General features: G+C 34.5%; 1 protein-coding gene across 3 annotated transcripts in view; it reads right to left on the reverse strand.

The window, feature by feature from the left end:
* SOS1 (SOS Ras/Rac guanine nucleotide exchange factor 1) overlaps nt 1–27126 on the reverse strand; it is a 146482-nt gene that overhangs the window by 14136 nt on the left and 105220 nt on the right. For all 3 annotated transcript variants that reach the window (XM_025454107.3, XM_025454108.3, XM_049095776.1), the window contains exons 9-17: nt 25209–25336; nt 23761–24416; nt 14557–14638; nt 13644–13766; nt 13292–13395; nt 12126–12348; nt 10893–11012; nt 5179–5341; nt 4548–4665 (exon numbers count right to left, since the gene is read on the reverse strand). In XM_025454107.3, coding sequence (XP_025309892.1) covers nt 4548–4665; nt 5179–5341; nt 10893–11012; nt 12126–12348; nt 13292–13395; nt 13644–13766; nt 14557–14638; nt 23761–24416; nt 25209–25336 — 1717 coding nt within the window. The remainder of the gene's footprint in view (nt 1–4547; nt 4666–5178; nt 5342–10892; nt 11013–12125; nt 12349–13291; nt 13396–13643; nt 13767–14556; nt 14639–23760; nt 24417–25208; nt 25337–27126) is intronic.

Genomic DNA, 27126 nt, shown 5'->3' on the forward strand with positions numbered 1-27126 from the left:
TTTGTTCTAATCATAGTGTAGTGGTTCTAAAGGCTTTTGTAGCAGAGGCACACTTTCAAATACCTGAATATTTGGCCACACTCCTGAAAAGATTAAATGACTCAAACTCCGTGAACAAGTCAGCAATAATGCAAAATGACAGATACCAATGCCTGTTTGGTTCTAAAAAGTATCTGGTTTTTAAGTGTATTAGTTGGCTGTTTCTTAGCACCTAGGCTACTCTTGATTATACATTCATATTCATAAGACAGATTTACCATGTGTTCTAATATGCACAGGCTTTTTATTTTCTACATCTGCCTGTTACTTGGCTCTTTTACTTGCAGCCAGTTATATCCTCCACTACACTACATTGCATGATGTACATAGCTCAATGTTCAGTCTGACAAACATATTCATATGGTAAACATATTTAAGGGGCAGCTGGAATCAACCTTCTACATTGGTCCCACATTGATGGCCCAAGAGTTTGTGGGTAGCAGCACCTGGATTGGAATCATGAGGAGCCTTTTTTAAAAGACCTTAATTTTTATTCATAGGAGATTATTGGCATCTTTGCATTCTAGAAGGTTTACTCTGGCTGTACTACGAAACCAGATGGGTTAGGAGTTAAGATTAGAAGCAGGATGAGCAATTAGCAGAGTAAATGTAGTCCTGGTGAGCTAATGAGGGCTATCTTAGGGTCTCCAGTGATAGAGTGAAGTGCATACATATTTAAGGGGTAGACTCTACAACAACTGAGTAATTGGTCTGGGCAGAGGGAGCAAGGTGGAAAAGAAGACTCTCAGATTTGTGCCTGACTGAACGGGTGGGGGTATAATGACTGCCACTGGGAACACAGAGGATAATAAACTATGGGACGTTGTATGTGTTCAGCATATACTTGAACAAAGTTGTGAAAATGCTTACACGTAGCATTTTGGGAGCGTTCTGGATAGAATCTGGAAATTATGTTATGACATATTAATGGCTAGTTAAAAGAAGAGCAAATGATTAAAGATGTATTCAAATTTTGTTGATCACACACTACCATCAGTAAAAAGTGTTTAAGCACGGATTCTCTCTCTCTCTCTTAAAAAAATACATATACATATGTATATGTATATGTATATGTATATGTATATGTATATGTAGTTTCTGAGTAAAAAATGTAGTACAAATGGATATATAGACCTGAATATCATCTACGGGTAAAGGTTAATTTTTTTCAATAGATCATTTTACATACCCTGCTCTGGTGATGGCTGTCTGGGGAGAAGGAAAGCAGAGCATTATGACATAAATAATGAAGAGGGGTAAGGTTTACATTGTTGCTGATGCCTTTCCCAATCTTTGTAGGAAAAACTGGCTGCTCAGGGTTCTAGGTTCCTATGTAGCACTTTGCACATACTTCAATATATACATTTCTGTGATGCAGTATTACATTTACTACATGGTACTATAATTTATTTTTCTGCTCTTTCAAGAGAGCTTATTGAGAATAAGACTATGTTTTATTTGTCTCTTGATTCTTGACACCCAGCGTGGCAGGTAGAGGCATTCAACAATATCTCTGAATGAATAAAAAGCACATTATTTCAGAATAGAAGAGAAAGCATTTGAAGAATGGCTCAGGATGCAAGAGACCTACAGTTAATCCTAAAATGGCAGGATACAAGAGTGGAAATGAGGCAGACTGAGAAGAAGCAGGAGGAGGACACAAAATTAGAGCTGTATGAAAGGAAAGAACAAAGCCAAAGCTACAGGCTTGGATGTTTGTGCAGGGAGGTGAGACTTGGCTAAAGGAACAGTCTATATCCTTTTACCTTAGAGGAAATGTTTGCCTACATATACCCATTTATTTTTTTTATTTTTTTATTTTTTTAATTTTTATTTACTTATGATAGTCACAGAGAGAGAGAGAGAGAGGCAGAGACACAGGCAGAGACAGAAGCAGGCTCCATGCACCGGGAGCCCGATGTGGGATTCGATCCCGGGTCTCCAGGATCGCGCCCTGGGTCAAAGGCAGGCGCCAAACAGCTGCGCCACCCAGGGATCCCCATATACCCATTTATAAAAAGTAGAACACTTTGGTATGTGGAGAAAAACTGGGATATAGATCCACAGTCTGGGAAAGCCTCAGAAGGAGAAGTTGCCTGACTTATTCTGTAAATGGTGCAGCACCAGCAAAAGACATGAATGAGAATTCTGGTAAGATGACAGAGGGAGTGAAAGTGTCAGATGCTACCTCTGACCCTCCCATAGAGGAGGAAAAAAAAAAATCCAAAAAAACTAGTCCCCAGAGTTAAGGATAAGAATCTGGAAGGAATTTCTACAAGCCACCATATAGACGATACAGAATTAGGAAGCAGCAATAACACCTGGTTCTACCCTCTGGTCAGAACCATGAAAGGCTGTGTGGCTAACCCCAGGAACTGGGGAACAGCAAAGATCATCTTAGAGCAGCAGAACTGACCTTGAAACAGCAAAGCTCAATAACCAGAGAGATAAGCAGAGGTAGGTAGGAAAGCTGGCAGGTGACTTGTCTGTACCTATCAAACTAGCTACACTTTTGTGTTCACTCACCAAATCACATCGCCAACATCAAAACAAAGAAACCATACTCTAAATACAGGTCTGAAACTGTTTTTTTTTTTCACTTAACAATGCATTAGGAAGATCAGTTATGTTAGCTCATATGTCTGATGGAGAATAGTTTAGAGAGTGCAGTCTGTGTGACTAACTGCTCACCAATCAGGGTGATAGGGTAGCAGGGACCAAACAGACAGCTGGGTGAATAGGCCCTGAAGTTTTGGTTCACCTCTGTGAGGTGTAGGAGGTGTAGAAGCTGTAGGATATCACAAGTAGTACAACCATAAGCTCAGGGAGCACAGGCAAGTACTGTGTATTTTTTACTTTTTCTATGCACCTGGCATAGTCCCTGATACTTCATAGGTACTCAAGAATTTGTTGACAGATGGAATGAAAGGAATATCAGGCCTACCCAGGTTCTTCCAAGGCTCCCTTGTATGAACTAGCACCACAGTCACCACACTTGAAATACACAGATTTTAATGCATCTGCTTCTTCTTTTTCTAAATTGTTTTAAAATTGTTTTTAACTCCTTATCAAAATTGTCTTTACATTCTTTCCTCTAGGAACTGTGGAAGGTCTGTGCATCTTCTGTAGTGCCCAGATAGGTATAACATTTCTAACTTACAAGATCTTATGTAAGATATATTTCATTTTGAAAATTAAATCTGATGAATCTGTACTTTTTTAAGAAAAGATTTTATTGATTTATTTGAAAGGGGGGGGAGAGAGAGGGAGAGAGTGAGTGTGCATGTGTGCACATGACCTGGGGGAGGGGCAGAGGGAGAAGCAGACTCCCCACTGAGCAGGGAGGCCAGACATGGCTCAATCCCAGGGCCCTGAGATCACGACCTGAGTGAAAGGCAGATGCTTACCTGATTGAGCCAGCCAGGTACCCTTGAATCTGTACTTTTGTAATTAAAAAGAAAATGTTTTGCCAGAAAGAGAAAATAAATTAACCAATAGTTTTACCAAGAGTGTAGGGGGCAAAAAGTTCTCAGGAAAAAAAAAAAAATTATAATGATAAAAAGTAATACATGATATAAAAAACAAAAGAAGAGAGTAATTACATTTCAGTTTTATCTTTTTGAAGTAAAAAGCAAAGTAAAAATAGAAATGGGAAAGATATATTGCAAATAGGAACAATTTAGATAGATAAAACTGACTACTGGTATTTTTAAAATAATGAGACAAGGGCAGCCCGGGGGGCTCAGTGGTTTAGCGCTGCCTTCAGCCCAGGGCCTGATCTTAGGGACCCGCGATGGAGTCCCACGTTGGGCTTCCTGCATGGAGCCTGCTTCTCCCTCTGCCTGTGTTTCTGCCTCTTTCTCTCTCTCTGTGTCTCTCATGAATGGATAAATAAAATCTTTAAAAAATATATAAAATAAAATAATAAGACAATTGTGTAGCAGAAAACAGAAATAGAAAAAAATTAAGGAAGGAATGAAAATGTTACCAAAGAACTGTATCGTATAAAAGATTCCAGGCCTAGATACACTTTTTCTGTTGGCCTGTTTCAAAGTTTAAATGCTAAATCATTTCATGATATTCCAGAATAGAGTAAGATGGAAAGCTACTGAACTCTTGTTACAAAGTAAATATAATAATAACAAAAGCTGACAGATACAACACAAAGAAGAATCACAGACCAATCTCATTCATGTAGATGGATAAAAAATCCTAAATAGAATTCATTTGTACACTTAAAAGATCAATTTACTGTGAATAAATAAGGTTTAATATTAGTAAATAGGAAAGTTCAGTATTAGTAAACCTATAATTTTAATTTGCTAAGCAAAGAACATTTTTCCCTTTTCAAAAGTCCTAATAGAGTAAAATTCTATGGTGATTCACATGCTAATTATTTATTAAATAAGTATTTTCTGCTGGCATATGACACGTACGTACATTCAGTCATTTAATGAAATAAATGTCTTGTTATATCCAGAAACAATAAAAATTCAAGAAATGCTCACCAAAGAAAGGCACACATGGTGGATTAATAGACCTGAGTTTTGCCAAATATTTCTTATAGTGATCTTCACTTAATTCATGAGCTTCTTCTAAAATTTTCTTTTGGCGACTTGGTATTTGCTACAAAAAAAAGAAATTTTGGGAGCATAAGTTTATAAAAGGAATCACAGGTTTGTCCCAAAATGCTGGGCTAAAAATAAAGCCAAATACAACAGTATCAGTTTGATTCTAAGAATGATAATAATTGTTTCAAACACACTATCTTTGTGGATCCTAGAACAAACTTGAGGTGTGTGTGTGTGTGTGTGTGTGTGTGTGTGTGTGTGTGAGAGAGTTAGAGAGAGAGAAATCTAATTTATCTTGCAATTCCTTACACAATTACGAGAGCACTTAATTGTACATTACATATAAATTAAATCCTGAAAGGTTTTTCTTCTTCAAACCTAGCCTAGGACCTGTGAATGCATTTTAATGAGAATCCCTAATTTAAAAAGCACAACCAACTCAATACAAAACTTAGACAATTCCATCTTTTAAACTGTTACTGAAAAGACAGATGAGGCACTTAAAAATTAAAGACTATGATTGTTAAAATCCTGATTCTTCATTTAAGAAATACCTACACAAACCTACCTCAAATGTGTGGTCTAGTCTGTAAACAGGTGATGAGTTCATAGCACTGACAACCTCAAGAACACCATTGAAGTTGTTCAGCTCTTGAAAGACTTGTAGAATCTCAATTATTCGACTCACCACAGCTACTCTTTCTTCTAAGTTTTCAGTTTCTACAATACATCTGGGAATCAAAGACAAAAAATGAATTAAATTTGTAGTTTTCCCAACAAAGCTATAACTTAAGGAATTTAGTAAATAAAATAATGTAGAGTGGGGCAGATGGTTATAGTTATAGAGAGAATCTATATTCAGAGTGACAGGTGAACAGCAGAAGACCAGATAAGGCAGTGCCTTCAGTTGGGCATGGCGCTCTTTAGTTTTTCACACTGACACAGCCAAACAGTCCAGCTTTTTCCTATTCTATTAGGATTAATTGATGAGCTTAACATCTTGTTGAATGTATGCTGGTCTTTGGGATGTGGGTATTCTAGGGGAATTTATTCTGGAACTCAAGAATTCCGTGTCTCCTATTCGTCTAACTCCAAGATTGCAGTGATTAATGTTTCTTTCTTTGGTATACAGAAATAATTAGCTACATTTCTAGGAGCAGCTCTTTAGAAAAGCATTGAAATGTTAAAAAGTCAATGAAAGTATTTTACCATAATTAAGAATAAAATTTCTTAAATTACTAAGGAAGAAAAAAAGTCAAAAGCACTTTATATTTAAAAATCAAGAATCTTTGGAAGGTACATAAATTCCAGGACATAGTTAAAAGGAAGCATACTATGCTCAAAAAGAAAACTCCTCAGTAAGCACTTACTAATATTTGAGAGAATTTTTTAATTTACTAATCACCAGGAAAGAAAAAGGCATTTTAAACTTGGTTTTTAATAATGTAATATTAAACAACGTGTAATCTAAGAAAAAACCCAGTATATATAAATGGAAAAAAAATATAAATAAAGATTTAAAAATTTTCTTAAAAATATAAAGGTGAAAGTTACATTATTTGCCAATGAGGGTAAACGGTCACTAAGAAAAAAACTATTGTAAAACTATCAAAATAAATTCGCCTTGCTATCAAATTAAACATAACATGTTTACATGTTTAAAGCATTAGCTAGATCTCTACAAATATGTCATATAATGGCTAACTAGTTAGCTGGACATTTAAAAAAGTACAAGTATATTTACAGCTTTTATTTAACTATTTCAGTTGATATTACCTAGGTACACAGACTGAGATCACCTGTGGAGTTTTTGTAAAAACCAGGTAAGTCTGGGGTGATTTATCCATAGGTGACTCCAATTCTAATGTACATCCATGGCTGAGAACCACCATAGCAAACAAACAAGAATCTCTCACATTGAAAAAGCCAAAATTGGGACCCTTGTTTACTGTTGGTGGGGGGAATGCAAACTGGTATAGCTACTATGGAAAATAGTACGGAGGTTCCTCAAAAATTAAAAATAGAACTACCATATGATCATCCATCAGTTCCACTTTTGGTTATTTATTCAAAAGTATTGAAGTCAGGGTCTCAGCGATATTAGCACTCTATGTTTGTTGCAGTGTTTGTTCACAATAGCCATGATGTAGAAATAATTCAAATGCCCATCTATGGTTGAACAGATAAAGAAAATGTGGTATATACACATGATGGAATATTATTCAGCCTTAAAAAGAAGAAAATCCTGCAATATGTGACCATATTGATGAATCCTGAAGATGCTATTCTAATAAATAAGCCAATCACAGAAAGACAAACACTGCATGATTCTACACATATGAAGCATCTAAAATAAGTCAAAATTATAAAAGCATAAAGGGTGATTGCCAGGAGCTAGGGGAAGGGGATTAATAGGGAGTTGTCAACAAGCATGTATAAAATTTCAGTTACACAAGATGAATTCTAGAAATCCACTGTACATTATGCCTCAAAATTAAAAATACTGTATTACACATTTAAAAAAACTGTTAAGAGGGTACGTCTCATGTTAGGTGTTCTTACAACAATTTAAAAAAATAAGAAAAAGGAAAAAGTGCAGGAAATGGCCTTTCAGTCATCTATTAAAAAATAGGATAGAAATGAAAATGGTCTGTCTTATTGGTTATGTTTCCTCTTTATAGACATACATTTTAATCATTATGATAGAAAAGGTCTTCTGCATGTTTAAGTACAATTATTTAACTTGATAATGAAGCAATCAGGAAGCAACATTTAGATGGCAAATTATAAAGTTTTACTTTTTAAAAAAATTTATTTTATTAAAAAAAATTTATTTTATTTGACAGAAAAAAAAAAGAGGAAGAGAACAATGGGAGAGGGGGAAAGGGAGAGGGAGAGAGAGAGAAGAATCTCAAGCAGACTCCCCGTTGAGCACAGAGCCCAATGTGGGGCTCGATCTTACAACCCTGAGATCATGACCTGAGACAAAAATCAAGAGTTGGACACAAACAACTGAGCCACCAAGGTGCCCCTAAAGTCTTACTTTTTAGAGGCTAAGAAATAATAACATAAAATAAGTAACTTGGAATGCTAATTTCTCTTTAGAAATTGCTTTCAAGCCTTTATCCACATTTTAGCTAAAGTTTCAGTCATATTAGTCAATTAATCACTTTGTATTTACTCAGAAAAAAATGGCCAGTGTATAAAATGCTACTCTGTGGCCCCAACTATAAAATTGCATTGAGATTCTGGATTGCTGATGTGGCAGTGTAAGCAGCTCTGCTTTCCCACTCCTCATTGAAACTGGTGAAAATTATACATATAAGTAAAAATATAAATATAATATAAATCTACCCCCCCTTCCTCAACATTTAAAATCTCTGGAAATAGCCCTAAGAGCAAATGGCAAATGAAGAAACATCTATTTAGGAAAATCTTGCCTCTCTTACTGAATTTTTGTAGAGTTTATGGCATTGGAACCAAGCCTCCTCCCTCCTTCCTCCCAAAGAACCTCTGGTGGTGGAGGGGAAGAGTCTACTCCAGTGAGCTGCAGCCAAGAATGCAGGTCTCCCTGTCCACCTAGCTCCCAGATTGAGGGCTTTCTTCTCTGGAGGAACAGGACTTTAGCATTTCTCATGCAGTCCCCAGCTGCCTGGTCACTGAGGCTAAATCCCTGCTGAGTGCAGCTGAGAAGTGGGGACTCCCTTCTTCTACCTAACTCCTACACGGAACATAGGTTCTCACCTATGTTGAACCCATGAAATACTGAGAATGCTGAGAAGACAGACTCTCCCTGGTTCCTGAGGCAGTGGTTCCATGCCAGGAGGATCTCACATACCACCCCCAACTATGCATTTGGCTCCTAGAGCAGGAATGTTTCAGAGAAGCTTGCCATCATCCTGAGCTCAGGAGGGCAGGCTCAAACAGTTCCTACTTACTCTTGTCATTTGCAACCAACTGTGAGGAAGTTTATCTTGAGAACAATGAAGGAAGGTTGTGGTGAAGGCGATAGGAAGATTCATGGATCTAACTGCCTACAATGTCGGTTGACTAGTTTGCAGGAGAGAACCAGGGAAAAAGAGCTAAAAAGGGGTCTTCCTGGGGTCAGAACAAATATCAGAGACCTAAGAAACTACTCCTTAAGAGCAGTCTCAATTTGATTGGATTAGTTTGCAGATTAATTTATACCACTAGGGAAATGGTTTTGTAGGTTTTTTACAAGATTTTATTAATTTATTTGGGATAGAGAGTCCAAGAGCGCATGAGCAGAAGGGAGGGACAGAGGGAGAGGGGGAAGCAGACTCCCCACTGAGCAGAGAGCCCACCAGGGGCTTGATCCCAGGACCCCAAGATCATGACCTGAGCTGAAGGCTGACCCATGTGCCTGGGAAGTTGTTGAAACAGTAGAGTAATCAGTTACCAATTAGTGGAGTTTAACAACTGAGTGTGGCCAAGAAATCCCTACCTATACTGCCACCTTCTTAGGATGACGATGGACATACCCAAATCTATACCTCTCAGAAGAGGAACTTCTCAGCTTCAAGTCTCAGTATGGAGGGAGCAGGGGGGATAGGCTTCACTACAATAAATCTAGTTAGTTATTCACTAAATAAGCAATAACAGTAACAAGCTCTGGGGGTCAGGGGAAGGAACTACCCGTAAGTTGCTTTAATGTATTATCTAAAATGTCAAGTTTCCAACAAAAAACGAGGAGGCATGCAAAGCAACAAGAAAGTACAGCAGTCCCCACTCATCTGCAGTTTTATTTTCCCCAGTCTCAGTTACCCATAGCCAACCACATCCTACAGATGATCCTCCTTTTGAAGTATCAGCAGGTCATTAGTATCCTAAGGCTATGTCACATTACGTGAGCATTCACACCACTTAATCTCATCACATAGGCATTTTATCACCTCACATCATCACAAGAAGGGTGACTGTAGTACAGGAAGATATTTTGAGAGAGAGATCACGTTCACATACTTTTATTGTAGTATACTGTTATAACTGTTCTATGTTATTAGTTATTGTTGTTAATCTTTTACTGTGCTTAATTTATAAATTAAACTTTATCATAGGTATGTATGTATAGAAACAAGACATAGTATATATAGGGTTCAGTACTATCCATGCTTTCAAGCATCCATTGGGGGCCCTGGAATGTATTCTCCATGGATAAGGGGGAATTACTGGATGACCCATTCATAAGGTAAAAAGCAGGGAATAGTAATTGCCTGTGAGAAGGACCAGATGTCAGATTTAACAGAAAATGATTTCAAAGTAGCCATTACGAATATGTTTACAGAACTAATGGAAAGAAAGCGGGATTTAAAAAGTACAGGAAGATAGGATGACAGAGTGCAGCACAGAATATCATAAAAGACACAGCAGTAAAAAAAAAAAAAAAAAAAAAAAAAAAAGACACAGCAGTAATAAAAAGAACCAAATGGAAACTCTAAAATTAAAAAATACAATAGTTAAAAAACTTACTAAAGAGGCTCAAAAGTACATTTGAACTGGCAGAAGAAATAATTAACTTGAAGATAGAGCTATCGTTCAAAAATGAAGGCAAAATAAAGACTTCCCCAGATAAACAAAAGCTGAGAGAATCTGTTGCTAGCAAACCCAGCAGAGGAAGACTACTAAACAAAGTTCTTCAGGGTGAAAGCAAGGAACCCCAGATGGTAACACGAATCCACAAAAACAGAGTGCTAGTGACAGTAATTAAGTGATTACATAAGATGACACAAATGCATATTTTTTCTCATTGCTTCTGTGAACTGATTTAAAAAGCAAACTGTATAAAATAATATGTATGTAATGTATCGTTGGACTTAAAAGGCATCTATATATAATACATTGCCAATAACTACATAGAGGAGGTGGGCCACAAACGGTAAAGCAACAATTGTTACAATGTATTATTATCAGAGTTGCCTCATTATTATATGTAACACATAGTACAATAATACCACAAAAAAGGAAGACAGAATAGGGCTACCTAGGAGGAACACCTCTATGTACCCTGGAATCAAGCTAGCACAAGTCTGCAGCTGATTCCGAGAAGATAAAGCATCCACTAAACCCATCCTCAAGAAACCATTAAATGAAATAAAAATACATTAAAAAAAAAGAGGAAAAAATACGTTAGAAAACTATTCTCCGTGCAAAACAAAGCAGGAATAGAGGAATAAAAAAGGACATGAGGCATACAAAAGCAGAACTGCATTTCAGGTTCTAAGAGCGGGCTGCTATGAAGCGTATGATGGCAGCACTACTTACTTCTCAAACCACAGAGTGAGATTAGTGGTGTGCCGGATCATTTTTAGAAGATTGGGAGAATTAATTTCTTTGTCTTCTTTTGTCCACACACTTCCAACTAATTCTGATGGCTGTACAGCTCTAAAATCATCAAGACACAATAATTCTACATGATACCTTTGCCTCTAGCACGCTGCTTTATTAAGTAAATGAGGTAAATAAAATCAAACACCCACATAAAACTTCTTTGAACACCAACAGAAAGGTTTATGAAAACAAGGCATAACAAAATCTTACAATTATGGGTATTTTTCTATTTCTATGTGTGTATCTATATACTTATATCATCACTTTATAGTAGCATTCTGCTTTGGGCAACATTGGGATTTTTCATAACATCTTTCCCAGCACTTACAAATACTATTTAATGAATTAGGGTGACAGTGTAATTTGGGATAGTTCTTTTAAATAATGGTATCTGTTATAATAATCAGTTCACTGAGGATATAGTAACCACTGTAATTCATAAATCTTTTTTCTTCCCCTAAAGGAGGCAGGGGAACATACCACAGAAAGCTCCTGCGAAATAAATAAAGTAGATTCTAATACATTAGGTTTTTGGGAAAGTGATGATTTTTGGAGCAGACAGAGATCTATAAATTAAGTTCCTTTTATTCATGTAGTTATTAAAAAATAGTTTGTTATTCTAAATTCTAAATAGTCCCCATTTAAAATGAGAAATACACTGAGACAGTAGTTACATTAATGCAGAAAAACTAAAAGAAGCTATGACTGGCCATAACTTAAGTTCACAACTACAAGGGCAGCAGCTAACTTACTGAATGTAAGTTACTTTGTGCTGGGCAATGTGCTAAGCACTTTATATACTGACTATTTCCAATCTAACAATGGCCCCAGGAATAGGTACTGTCATTAGCCCCATTTTAATCTTGAGGAAGCTCAGGGACACAAGAAGGCTCAAGTTGCCCAAGGATACCAAGCCGGTGATTGGTAAAGCCAGGATCTGCACTTAGCTTTACCAGCGGGAGTGACAACAGACACAACCTGTAAATCCAGGCAGAACAGGAGAGAAAGAAGGGGAGGCTGTCTATCCATCAAGGCTTTACTACTACACACTTCAGGCACTAGCTCATTTATGTCTTTTAACATTCCTATAAGGCAGAAACCAGTATTTCATTAAAAAAAATTAACTCCTTTGAAATGATTTTTCAGCTTGAATGTCAAATTACATACCGATACAGATCTGATTCAAGTAAAGTGAGTTGTCGAGCAATTTCTATTGGGTGTAAGGTGAGCAGGTCAAAAGTCTCTATGTGCCCAGGCCTGCTTATATGCCACTCGACTGTGGGAGGTGAACTCTGAAATGTAATATTATGACCTGGTCCATTGTCTCTTGCAATTTTTTTCCTTTGGATTATTTTAGTGATGGATTCAACCCATTTTTTCATTGCTTTACCTGAAATACATTATATTTTAAATGACATTTAAATACTTTTCACTCAATTATTTTATTCTTTTAAAATATTTTAAAATTAGACAGGTGATACTTAAATATATCTTTGCTATTACAAAGTTCAATGATCAAAATTTAAAAAAAGGAAGTTCCCCTTTACCATTTCCCTGTTCCCTATCCTAATCTCATGCTCCTTCCCATGGCTAACCACCATTAACAGTCTCGTATACATTCTTCCACGTCCTTTCTAAATAAAATTAGAAAGTAACTCATTCATAGAGATTTCTCACCTCCACTCTTCCAAACTTCAGTTCAAAATGTTATTTTATAATCCTCCATAAAAAAGACATGAGATTTATAAGAATAAACTATACACATTCACTGTTAACCTAATTAACATTGCATTTTATACACCAAACAGTGCCAGGGGCTTGATTCCTTCATGTTAGAGTTTCTGATGTGACTCTGTTTTGTACTATGCATGAAAGTACTCTCATTTAACTCTTTATTTTCTGATTCTCATTTAGAGTGCACTATGGAAATTAGAAACAAGTTTGTCTAGGACATTCTTAGACCTACACAATCATAGAATCTTTGAAACTCGAGGGGATATGATGACACACCAGTTCCTAATTGTCTTCTGGTACACAGACCTTCAGATAAGTGGAAAAATAGCATAAATTGAGACTTTTTTTTTAGCCAGTTCAAAAATAATCAGTAAGTTGATTTACTAAATGAAAATACACCAGGTCAACAGGGTGACTATTGAGGAATTTGTGAATCAAAACGTTTGATGAAAATTTTCAACTTTTTCAAGTGCTTATGCTGCCACTATTATAAACAACTTTTAACAACACTGAACAATAATGACATCAGTTGATAGTCACCATAGTGGTACTTTTACATGTAAAACTAGGCACTTAAAAAACAAAACAAAACACCATACCTCTCACTGTTCCAATAAATTCTTCCATTCGCTGCAAAAGATCTGCATCTCTTTCAAAATCATAGAAGTGGTGCTCCACCCAATGCCGACATACATTTAATACTCTATGGCATTAACACAGAAGAATAACTGAATTACATGGGAACTCAGACATAAATGTTTATCATGATGAATTGTGTAAATTAAAAGAGTAATTCTTCCCAAATTAAATAATTTTATCAGTGGCTTACACTTTTGCTTCCCTCATTTTACTTGTTACCTCCTCCTGCTTGGAAAGATCCTTATTTACTTCAATTCTGAAACCAAAGCTCAAGACAGACTTCACTACTTCAGTTATTTCATTACTGCTTACCGCAGTTGTACAGGCTGTATGTATTCTTTTCTAAACCTTTTTAGTTCTGCACTCAAGGGCTGATCTCCATTCTCTATAGCTATGCGATCAGCTTCTGTTGGCTCAGGCTCTGGAATTTCAAACCTAACATAAAACAGAACAAACTAATGAAAATACCAATAATATCAAATTATACAAACTGAAAACTACAAACCTTTTCACTAGTCAGCACAATAAAGAGAGCAATGTGAAAATTAACTACAGACATACATACATTATCAGTGAAAACAAGTAAGGCTTCTATAAAGGTTTAAAGATCTTACTTTAATTTTTAAAAAATAAATTAATATTTGCCAATATTAAAAAAATGAGAAACATAATAAAGAATACATGCAGAGTCTAAAAATAAATGTGATTATAAAGTTATGGGACTGCTGTTCATTTTTGGCTTGTGTAATCACTCTAAATCAGCTAACATAATACTTTTTAAGGGTAATGCTTAAAAAGTTGACTGTTCCTTGGGTGGCTGAAACACTTTTCTTGATTATGGTATTTGTTCACTGATAAGCTCCATTTTCTTCAACATGTGATATATTTGAAAAATTCTGTTTAGAACATCTAAATCATCAAAATTTAAGTTTCCAGAGCCTAAATTATACATTTTTATACAGTTCTTTAACTTGACTAATTCCATAAATTTGAAATTTCCCATACTGGGTTTCCATGTAAAAAAGAATGCTCATTTTTGTATTTCAATGATCAAAACTAAAAGATTATTATAATATAAATGGTCATCTAAGAGATGTTAGTTCTTAAAAAAGTACTCATGAACTATAATTTAAAGCTCATATAATTTATTTCTGAGAAACATGTAGGATCTTTTAGCTCAATCTCTTTAAAAAAAAAAGAATTTAAATATTTTACATTAACAGACCTTTCTATTATAAGACTCAGTAGTTCTTGAGGTTTACAAAAGGATCTGTATGTTGTAAGAAATGTCCGAACAAAATTGGGATCTAAGAAGAAAAAGGAAAATTATCTTATTAAAATCTTTGATTCAGAATGATTAAAGCTATTATCAACATTTTCAAAAGACAATGAACAATTTTAAAATTCCCAAAATGTTCTGACCACATAGAATGCTTTGGACTTTATAACAAATTGCTAGCCTAAGCCCTTACTAAAATCAGTGGCAAAACCAGTTATTAAGATTCTGTATCAACTTAGTTCTTGACCTCTGTACACTCTGAGTGGCTGAACTTACTAAACTCATCAGCCGCAGGAATGCAAAGGGAAGAAAGGCAAAGAGCATGGAAACAAGCTTCCACCTGTTACCTGATCTCAGAACATCTCCAGTTGGTTTCTATCTACCTCATGAAGAGAAAGGCCACAGTGATAACCCATTACTTTTTCTGACATCCAGACTAGTTTATCTAGGATCAGCTACCTAGATTCCTTTAAATCATGTTAAGAGAGCATTCAACTAGAAACTGGATCCTAGAATGCTGTAGATTAAATACAGTTTCTATAAATAAATAAATAAATAAATAAATAAATAAATAAATAAATAAAATAAATACAGTTTCTCAATGATTTTATTTGCTAGAGGTCTTCATTAAAACTGCTAAAAGAAGCTTACAAATACCCATTAGTTATTAAACTACTAAATGTGTGAGAATATGGATTTGGTTCTCTTCACAAGTCAATTCTTTTTATTTCAAATAGTCATGGTAAGAGTTTAATCATAAGAGCAGGCGTCTCCAACTCTTTCCGTGAGAGAACCTACTTTTCATTCACATCTCCATGAAGTAAATCAGGAGGCTGACAGAGCGTAGTAACTTCCCTAGGTCTGGCCTACTCCAGTCTATCCTTGCCAGTTTTCTCCCAGGTTGTGGAGAAAGGCTCCTGCCACCAGCACAAGAGACCTGGGCTGTCATCTTCTGCACAAAGAGGGGGAGAGACATTGTCCCACAATGGGAAAAAAAAAAAAAAAATCATTCCCTCCTATGACTCAAATTTCATCAAGGTCCACATTTAGTTATCAGGCTTTAAAAAAAAAGGAGGTGAGAATTCATAAACTTTTCTTACTGGGAGCATCCTTTTCCTGGTTTTAATTATGGACTGGTAAGCTCTAATGTAATGAGAAATTCATTGAGAGTAGCAAGTACCTTTATTTTTGTTAGGCTTCACACTGTGGATCCTTTATGAATACTATCGCTCTTCTATTAGCATAGGATTTACCAAGAATCAGAGTTAATTTGTTTGGAAAATTTCTACTTAGGCTGATTCTTTCTGATTAAGAACCACTGTAAAGTTAGCCTTAACATAAAATAATGATAATATATTAAACTCCCTTTCCCAAAGTAAATGCTTGGTTTTATCACAGAAATCTATTTCTGATCTGTTGGTATATGTGGTCATCAAGATAATGAATTGATTTAAATATCAGACAACTTGAATTTATAAGGTTTTTTTTTAAGTTAAAGAAAATTCACAGAATAAAAACATATTGATTTTAAATGCCCCTCTCCTCCTCTACCTTCCAAGTCTAGAGTGGGGTTACTGATAAAAGTAATTCAAATATATACAATCCTTTAGTAATTTCCTCTCTGTTGGTATCTTATTGTTTGTCTTCAGTTACAGAGTTCCTCAAACGTTAAAGACTAATGTCTCATCCAGAAGAAAAGATTTTAGAACAGAAGGCTGTACAAGATTTTAAAACAGAGATTTATATCGATTTCATCACAATCCTCCCTTTCAAGAATCTACTTCCTGTTCTGCAAATCTATTTGTAAGGTGAGGCCTCTCAAAACATCATATGTCTAGGAATCAAAAGCAGTGGCCACTGCAGAGATGCTGAGCTGTCACTGATGGAGAGAGCTCAGACCCTTAGCAGACAGTGTTCCAAGTCTACTTGGATTCTAGCTGTATTCTAAATTTAAGCTGACCCCTCTATTTTAAAGGAAAAGTTTATTTTGGTCTAAAAACCGAAAACCAATATTCAGATCCATTTCTTCTCAGAGGCCACCTAAGTTAGGCTAAAAAGTTGTGGGATAGCAAAGGTACTTTTAAACTGAAAAAGAATAAAAACAAGTTCTAAGTAAATTATTCTTTAAGAAAACTGCCTATTTTTAAAGGCAAACTACTTTTAAATGGTCTTTTCATCTTCAACCAAACCAAAATTTCTGGTCATTTCAGTATCTTAGTAACTGATGACAATGCGGGGAAAGTCCTGACATGCCTCGGTCCCACATCAGGCACAGTTCCTGCTATCTGTTATGTAACGTTCTCCAAGGGCACTCACATAATTACTCCTTATGATTTCTGTGAAGTGAGTGGGGCTGATGTTTTTCCTTTCTGCTTATGAGAGAAGTAGCTAAGACTCATCCAATGTCACACAGTAGAGTGGCAGAAACGCAACCAGACTCTAGATTGTGTGATTCCTAATTTTATGCTTTTTTCCTACTGTATCACATAACCTCTCTGGACTAAAGGATCCCTTCAAGTTTTCACAGCTGTGACATATAAATACAAAGAATAATTCTATGAGTTATGTAATCAATACAGAAACTTAAATAAATGATTAATTCAGAATGTAGCTGTAAACTGCTAATCTGGTTAAAGGCACTACAATGTCACTGAAAAATTAGCAGGCTAATTGTGATTCTGTAATTCTTGTTAAGCCTTCTTCCAGATTTTAGGAAGTAGCAGCTGTACCTTCCTGTACACTGTATTCAGAAGAGGAGTTTCTGAAGCGGGCAGTGAAATAAACACTCCCACAATCATCACTGTTGTACTAGATTCTAAAGTGACTCAAGTTTAAGTTGTTTTTAGCTTGATTAGAAATAAGAGCAGTCTTGCCAAAAAGAAAAAACCAGCAGAAGCTAAAAATAAACCAAGAAAACTTGGCAAAAGTTTAAGTACTTTCAAAAAATATCTTACAGGCTGCATATATTCCCAGGCTTGTATTGATTTAGACTCCATTTTTGGTTGCAAGTGGTGCAAAATTGCTAATGAATGAAAAACTTTTTATATAAAGAGAGGACATAACATCTGTATTTGAAATTTTAAACAATAAAAGGGTACATATTCCAGAAGCTATTTTTATCTCTATTAACTTCCCCTCTTCAGTGATTCTAACATGTACCATGTCCCACTAACCTCTGGAAACCTTTATCTTATGGATGATGTGAAGGACTAAGATAATTTGATATTTTAAAAATACCCATCAATAAGTACAGATTATATAATTTTTGTAAGGAAAAAAGTCCTACCTACTCAGGCAATGATAAAAGCTAAGTCTTATCCTGGTTCTGTTGGTTGTGAGGCAGCAGCTATCTACCTGTATTATAAAATGATGTTTCAGAGACAGATGGAAGGCAAACACATTAAAAATACAAAAGCCAGGCTGCTTTGGTTTCAGAACATAAGCACAAATATTTGTGGAGACCATGAAAATTGGCTAGTTTGAGAGTCTCCTTCTCTCCTTTTCTCACTTGCTTGTGGATGTAAATCCTGCAAACCTCCTTCTCAAACATGATTTCAATATCAACAATGATAAAAACTTCCTTCTGGTTTTTCTTCGTTATTATTTTAGGTACTAGTCTCTTCTACTAGATTCTCAAATCCCTGCACTAAGATTTCTACACCAAGCTCACTAGCTGCTGTTTCCTTCCCTCTATACAACTCTCCATACAAATAGTTGCTCACTCTCCCATCAAATCCTTGATCCACGTTATTTTGAACAGGAGCTGCAGGTTTTTTTTCTGCTGATCTTCTAGCTGCCTTTTCTCCTTCACTTGAAAACTATTCTTTGAAAAATACTTCATTGCACAGTTCTTCAAAATCTTAGCAATTCAAAATATACCTATGTTAATGTTCAGAGGACAGCATGCTAAATTGAAGGTGATAATGCAACTGTTTTTTTTTTTAGGTACCTATTTTGATTGACACTTGACATTTTATTTGGCAAGGTCAATGAAATTTATGAAATATTTGTTACATGGAGTTATTTATGTCAAGAATGCCCCTCCTCCCATCACCATAGTGAACTGCTTTTAATCAGGATGTCTGTTCATGTGATAATTCTCCCTTTAATACAGCCATTTAAAAAGCCACAAGAAACAATAAGCTCCTCAACAAGGGTTTATAAACAATCACTCTTGAATTCCTTAAAAAAGGAAACAGACGCTATGCTGACGCACAAACATTTAAAAAAATTATCAGAGAGTTTAAAAATAGAACAGCACTGCCCTATAGATCAAAAATTGTTCAAAAGATTTTTTTTTTTTTTAAAGTTAAGACACCCAAACTGAACTTATATAGGCCACAAACTCAAAAGAAATCTAATGCAGGTTTCTGAGGATTTTCTGAGGGCATAAAATAGAAATAAATATTTTAAAGAAAACTATCAACCGGTACAAGTTTTTTCAATACCATTTTCTAGAAAAGAGTTCACCATGTATGGGAAACACCTTTTTCCCACACTTCAATATGAAAAGCTTTTATTTCCATATAATGTCAGTTCTGAATTTTCCCTATCTCGAGGTCATCTCATTTCTCTAAAATAAGATTATCGAGTCAGACACACCATTACCAAACATTTCTTCACTCATGTCGTTTTAAGTCTCAATAATTAATTTTTACTTTATCTCCTATAACTCTGAAACAGAAGTAAAATTCCTACTCTCATCTCTTCTTTACATGCATTGCTTTGTGTTCTCTTAAGGTAGGTAAGAAAAGTCTCTTCATATTCTTATCAGATTCAGAGTGATCTAACAAGATAGTGTCCCCTCTCCAGCATTTGAAATGAATTCCAAAGTTCTGATGTAGTTAGCAGATTACTATATTTACAGAAATACTGGATCTGAGAGACAAGTTATAAATCAGATTCCACATAAGAACCCGTTGGAATCTTTTAAGCAAGTTAAGCATTTTCTAATTTACCTTAATTTAACTTTTTCTCCCAGAAAGCTTTCTTTTATAGGACAAACAACACCAATAGACTGGGTTTTGTTAAAAACTAAAATTATGATGCCCAATACCTAATGGTATATTAAAATCTATGCATTAAAGTGGAAGTTTGTCTATAGTTAGAGATGATTACCTATTTCAATAAGAGAAAAGAATTACTCTGCTTAAATCTTCACAGTAAACCTGTGTTTGCCCATTAATGAACAACCCATTTATATTGCTTGTAATTCAAACTACACATGAAATTCTATTTTTATTATGTGATAAACATAAGAAATATATTTTAATAATGAAAAAATTAGCCTTATATGAGTCACTGTAACATGGTATAAAGTACAGTCTATTAAGAATCAAGAAACCTAAGTTTTAGTCCTCATTCTGCAATTGGTATGATTTCTGGAAAATCATGTAATTTTCAGGGGCCTTGGGTTTTTGTCTGTTGTTTGAGGAATTGGTCATCTTGTCTGACACTGCAAATCTATAGCTGTTTCAAAGTTATTGTTAAAAACACTTGAGGGATCAAGTTGGCTGAAGCCACAGTGAAGTCTGAATCAAGTAAGGTTAAGCCAGTTTTTCTTCTGGTTTTTATGACAATTTCTGACCAACCCATAAGCTAAAAAATGTTTGCAAGTGATGCTTAGTGGATATTAAATTTTCTCATATATTATAGCCAATGTCTTTTATTACAATTCTGTACAATATAATAAAAATGTACAAGTTAAATGTTAGCTTTTATTTCAGCCTAATTTGCACTGTATTTTCCAATAAAAATAGCTACCAACCAAATGAACCCCCCACTCCACCAAAAAAGAGAAGAGTAATAATTCTAAAAACAAACGGTCACTTGATCTGTTATTATTGTTGTGAGGACTCAAAGTACATTTAATCTGGAAGAGTCCTTAAAAAATAATTGTTTTCATGTTTTACAAGTTCACAGATGATCTAATAAAAACACATTCCATATTGCCAGTAACATATTCAGTTAACATATTCATACAGAAGAGTCCAAATAAGCTAGTAATTAATACTATTTGTACGTATTGTAAACCATAACTCAAGAAAGCTGCTTGTGTATTCCAGTTACACCAGTAATATACCGTAGTGACATATGTTAAAATATTCAATTAAGCTTCAAAAGAAGACAGAAAAGAAAAATGTCAAAAAACCTTGGCCACAACACTTCTAAAATTAACACTGGCATTTTATTCCTCGAGAAATTAGTAAAAGGAATTTTTGAAAAACTTTAACTTTTTAAAAAAGTAAAATAATCTTGTCAGTTTAAATGTGAATACACTTAGGCTTACAAAGTCCTGTAGATCTAGAAATTTCAGTGTTTTATACTAACTAGAAGTAAAACCATTGAAAATACTACTCTATTCAAAAGCTAAAGGTTGGGATCCCTGGGTGGCGCAGCGGTTTGGCGCCTGCCTTTGGCCCAGGGCGTGATCCTGGAGACCCGGGATCGAATCCCATATCAGGCTCCTGATGCATGGAGCCTGCTTCTCCCTCTGCCTGTGTCTCTGCCTCTCTCTCTCTCTCTGTGACTATCATAAGTAAATAAATAAAAAAAAATTAAAAAAAAAAAAAAAAAAAAAAAAAACAAAAGCTAAAGGTTAATATAAAGAAGAGCCACAATCAAAAATAACTCACAAGACACTACAGCAAAAGTACTATGTCTACAGACTTGGCTAGCATTGTGTACATTAAGGAGAAAAAATAATCAAGACTACAGAAAAACTCTCAGCTATGCTTGTTCAAGTTTTGTTTTAAAGTGTTTTCAATTCAAAAAATAAATAAAAAGCAGAGTTTCCAGAAAATATTTAATTGTAGTTCTGCAACTGTTTACTAATAAGTTAGTTCTGTGAAATGCAGTTTTTAAAAAAAACTTTATCAACAATCAAGTTTTACAGAAACAATTATATTAAAAAATTTGGAATCTGAAAATGTTTTCCAATTTAAATGCCACTATGGTGACATAATAAGTCTTCTTTAGCACTTTCTACTTAACATTGCTCTACAGGAAAAAAAAAACAGTAAAACTTTTGTCTTATGTAGATAAAAATCTAAGGATTAATTTAATACAGTCTAAGAACTCAAAGCAAAGGTATTTAAAATAAAAAACAGTTTAGGATGTTCATGCTAATGAAATCAGTGAATCATCTAAGACTGAGAATAATGTGGCAAGAAGAACAATTTGAACTTGTGTAACAACCTTAAAAATTCTTAAAAATCAAAGAAAGAAGTATTCTGCAACCACAAGTTTCGAGTAATTTAATGAAACATTTTTGTAGTTGATTTTGATCTTAAAGAGTACACAGAAACTGATGAAGATCACAAAATAGGTTAGTCATATTAATTACTGAAAATTATACCTCTCAAAAAGTTTTATATAACATAAAAAAAAGATGCTAGAGTAATCTGTTTCTTTTTTATGTAAAATCTTAGGCAGCTTATTTAACTTTCCTGTGCTTTTTTTCATTTTTGAGTCAGTAAAATGAAAACACTGATAGCAGAAGTTTCTAGGTGAAAAATCAGTAGTAAAATTGGAATCCCAGAGTAGGTTTCTTGCATGATCTTCAACGTGTTTCAGCTACTGCCTGCTACTACCAAATGGAATCTGTTTAGAGAATCCAAACTGCTTTTAATAACCTATGGAAAACACTAATATTTTACTATGGAAAAGGCTAGCTAGCAAAAGAACTACCAATTGGAGGCCAAATAAAAATTAAAACCAAAACAAAACTGGCTTATTTATCCCAGAGACATGTGGAGATAATGAAACATGATATTAACGAAAGTGTTTTGATATCACTGATAAAAATATTCTTTTTTTTTTTTTTGATAAAAATATTCTAACTTGATTTTACTTTTTTTGCAAAGAGGCCCTGATAGTTTCCAGGCCATTTAAGTAGTTCTGACTGGACATTTAATAAATCAAACAGATTAATATTATCAAATGCTATTCATCTTTATTACAATGGATCAGTTAATGGGTAATCTTTAAAAGTTTAACTGGTGCCAGAACAGTTTCCAGAGAGAACTGAGAACCCATTTAGAGGACTTTAAAAAATGAAAAAACAAAACAAACCAAAAGACCCCCACCTCCCTTAGAAATACACATCTCTTAGAAATAAGAATATATTTAAGCAAGAAGTATAGGGATGGAGGTTAACATTCACATTCAACTACTTCAGAAGAGCATTTATGTTATAAGATATACGTTTGAGTTTATAGATCTTTGTAATAAAAACATTCTTTGAAATTTTACATTTATATTTACAAAGAGCTTTTGCATATAGTCGTTGATCTGTTCTTTCCAATAACATTCTAAGGTTGCTGTTGGGATGTTGATTTTTGGGATGAAAACTGAGGTCTGGGACCTTAGGGAACTGTGACAGAGTGAGGGTGTAAATCCAGATTTGGTGCTCTTTCCACTATACCATAGGCTACAGCACTGTACAATTACCAAGCTTTCTATCGTGTAGGAAAGTTGAAGGTTGAGGAACATTGGATTATCATGGGTTACTTTACTAGAAGAAATAGAATTACTTTAAAAAAAAAAAATCACGTTTGTTCCTAAACTCTCCCAACATTACATTTGATTTGGCTTCCACCAATCTTCCTAGGTAGTTTGGATGCATTTGTCTCTTAAAAACTGCCCTGCTAAGGTAATACTGTTTTCTTAAATGTGATCAATTGTAAAACAGAAAAAAAATATTGAAAACTTTAATGAAAGTTTTAGGAATGGAAATTAAGAAAAAGCAATGCGCATATTCCAGCACAGTTCTGGTAATGAATGTATACTAAAATTTTTACTGACTTTAAGATCTCAGTAATGGAAAGAGAAGAAAGAAAGAAAAAAAAAGGTAAAGGTTTTTAGACCCTAATGATGATTTATCTTGTTTCTGCCACCAATTGGGTAAATTTAGCCAAGTGATTTTATTTTCTTACTTGTAATTCTGGTTGTAAAGTTAAAAATAATATTTAAATGTGGCAGAAAAGGTACAAATGGCAGTATTTTTAGGCAAAGGAAAATGAACTCGGAATAATGCAGAGATCTTTTGTTGTTAGTTTGCTTTCTATTTTAGGCACAATGACCTGTGCAGCAAAGAAAATCAGTTGGAAGCAGGAAAATAAAAGTGACAGGCAACTTTATATTTCTTACCTGCGTACATATGGTACGTGAGCCTCTCTATAAGTTTAATAACAGTTCCTGCTTTGATAATTGGAATTCCAGCCTTGGGCTGCATGTTTTCTTCAAATATTATATTCTCTTCAGAGTCAGGCTCTGCAAATCTATAAACATCGGCACTAGGGAGCCTCATCTGCTCCTCCTTCTCTTCCTGTAGCATCGTCACATCAAGCATCCTTTCCAGTGTACTCCGGTACTGTAAAGATATCAATGCTGCCATCCAATTGTTTTTCTCTTCAGCTGACTTGGCAGAAAATATAACACTATTTTCATCTTTTAAAATTATTTCAAAAGCATGCTTGTACTCACTGGTGTCATCTTTGTCATTAATTTGTACCTTTCTCATGAAAAACTTTTCTTTAAGACGATATTCTGCATTGCTAGCACCAGGAAGTCTTGGCTGCCCATGATTTGATTTACAGCAAATCATTAAGCCATCAAAGAGAAATATGTGTCTCTCATGTTTGGCTCCTACACGTGTAAGAGTTCCTTCCATTATAAATTCATTGCAACATTGTCCAATGTCTTTTCCCTCCCAACCATCAATATTCTTTTGAATCTCGTTCATTTTCTTGATTGCTAGTTGTTTCCCCTTCATTTGCTGACTATAAAACCGACATGCAGATTCACTGGGATAAAGGAAAAAAACATCATTAGTACACAGATGACAGACAATCTAGAATTCATAAAATAAAGGACAATATAAAAGTACATTTTAAAAAGTTGCACGGAGAAGGCTTTCATTAATTTTCCAAATATATTAGTGTTATAAAACTGCACCATTTTAGGAACTAAAGCAACACAGTAGAGACTTTTTTTAGTGCTCTAAAAAGAACAATGAGTAATGACAAAATTCTACTCTATAAATTTAGCTATGGAATGATTATTTCTACCTTGACTTCTAAATATTTAGAATGACAAATATTAAAAAGTAGCCCAATATAGTGAAAAAAATCGTTTAAAAGACTTTAAAAAAATTATTTAGAAGTGTTTAAGTGGACAAATCCTAAAGCTAACAAACATGCACATATTATAATTAAGAAAGTGGAAGCAATGTTATCTGAATTAATACCTCAAGTTATATAATCCCTAAAATAAAGGACACTACGAATTTTACTTTGACAGAACGATGATGTTGACATAAATCTACTCAAGACATTTTTCTCTGTCTCTCCCTTAGCTTACCAGTTGACTCTCAGGAGGTCTTGTCTGGGAGTACGCAAGGAAAATGCACAAATATGAAAGGTTTTTCAAACAATAACAAATTCTCTTGGCTTTGATGTCACTTCCTCTGAAAGACCAAGCTTGTCACTAAAACTATTTTCTTCATTGTTTACTTGAGGAGGGAACTGGGATCCCTGAATTTATACCAGAATACTCAGGGTGAAAGGGAGGATTATTAAAATAGTAAAAATATTCACCTCAGTCTTCGTTTTGCAAGACTTTTAGAACATATTTTTTCCATACCACTCTGAACATTAAGCAAAGCTGTTATTGCTTGTTTCAAACACTCCTTGTCCTCTTGATCTTCACTCTTTTCTTCTAACTGCTGCAAAGTCAAAATGACAAATCTGAACCCATAGGACAGTTTTGGACAAAAAAGAATAATAAGCTCATTTTATTTAAGAATGAAAATAACATTGATTCAACTCTTTCTGCCACAATAAAATTTTTAAACATGTCATAAAGTGTCTTCTTTATGTATTGCTTTCTGTATCGACATGCAACCAAGTTTTCCATATTAAAAAAAAAGATCAAAACCAGTGTTAAAAGATGTCATGCCTTGTGACAGGCAGTAATGTGCAGTTTCTCATCTGAATATGACTGAAGATAAATGAGGGACATGAATTATCTTCTTAACCAGCACAGGATTTGCACAGCAGTAAGCACATAGATAAGATGTCTCCTTAAGTACGGAATTTGGTCTTAGGTTTCTGGATCCAACACTACTATTGTAGCAACAGGATGATTAGGAAGATCAAGACACAAAGAAAGATGCAATATAGTGAAGAGGAACTTGCAGACACAAAACCTAGGCCCCAGTTTTGCCTCAACTTCCATGTGACTCTGGGGCAAATTACTTGGCTTCTGAGTCTCACTTTTCTCAACTGTCAAGGCTTGTAAAAAGCCTGCCCTGCCTACTTAATGGGGCTCTTATTAAAAATCAAAGCACTTATAAATGGTAATGTGCAGGATAAGTCTAAGTTGTTTCTTTGTAGTTCTACTGCAGAAGTAACATTGGTTATCATGAAGCACTTTGTTAGTATTCACACGTTAAGATTTTGAATAAAACTAGATATGTACATATTAGTGAAACTAAGTACATTTTCTATGAGTGGCAAATATACTATATATGCTAGACAGAAACTCTGTACTTAGTAAGGATTGAATCATGAAGAAGTACCAATTATCAATACAACAGGTGGTTATAATTCAAGCAAGCAATTAACTGAGGTATGAGTTACAATAAATGACAAGAATCCAGTAAACTTCTAAACCTATTTCCGGATACCAAAAAGAAAAAGTTAAGAACACGTATCAGTAGTTTTCACACAACATTTAAAAACACTTACTCTCTACCATAACAGAAAAGATGTGAGAAGTAAAATCACAAAATATTCAAAGTAATTAGTAAAGGTTTACTATTCAATGAGTGTAATTATTCATTATTACTTTAAGTATTTTATGTTCTTGAGAGATAGTCCTTAAAGATCAACAACACATTCCTTTGCATTTCACCTGATGAAATCAGTTATAACACATACACATACTGATGACTTGTGAAAAGTAAACATATTTTTTACTCAAAACCTAAATCATTATAAAAATAATTTAATAAAATATCTTAAATGCTCAGGTATTCCAGATATAGTAAATGCCATATTGTGATGTTTATTTAATGTTCAGTTTTATTATTCTAATTTCTTATATTAAGAACTCACCATACTTTCAACAAGAGGCACAATCTGCACTTTTTAGAAAAATATTCAATCTCAATTGTGTTAAGTAAAACAAAATTCTATTCATGATAAACCCCCAGGACAAAGAAGGGTAAAAAAATGTTTTTCTCCCTCAAAGCATATATATATATATATATATATATATATACTCATATATATTTTTACTCATAGTATTACTCTTCACTATGGCCAGCTAGATTAAAGAAAGTCAAGAGCCAAGTGTTCATAAAAGAAAGCTACCAGGTTTTTACTTAATGGATATAACTGGTAGGCTGAAGGCTGTACTTAGGGCATTCTTTCAAAATACTCTCCCCTTCCCTATTTTACTTTTCATATGGCGGAATTTTGGGAGACAAATAAAATGTTACTGTTAGCCTTA

This window comes from Canis lupus, chromosome 17, assembly GCF_003254725.2.
Source record: "Canis lupus dingo isolate Sandy chromosome 17, ASM325472v2, whole genome shotgun sequence".
NCBI lineage: Eukaryota > Metazoa > Chordata > Mammalia > Carnivora > Canidae > Canis > Canis lupus.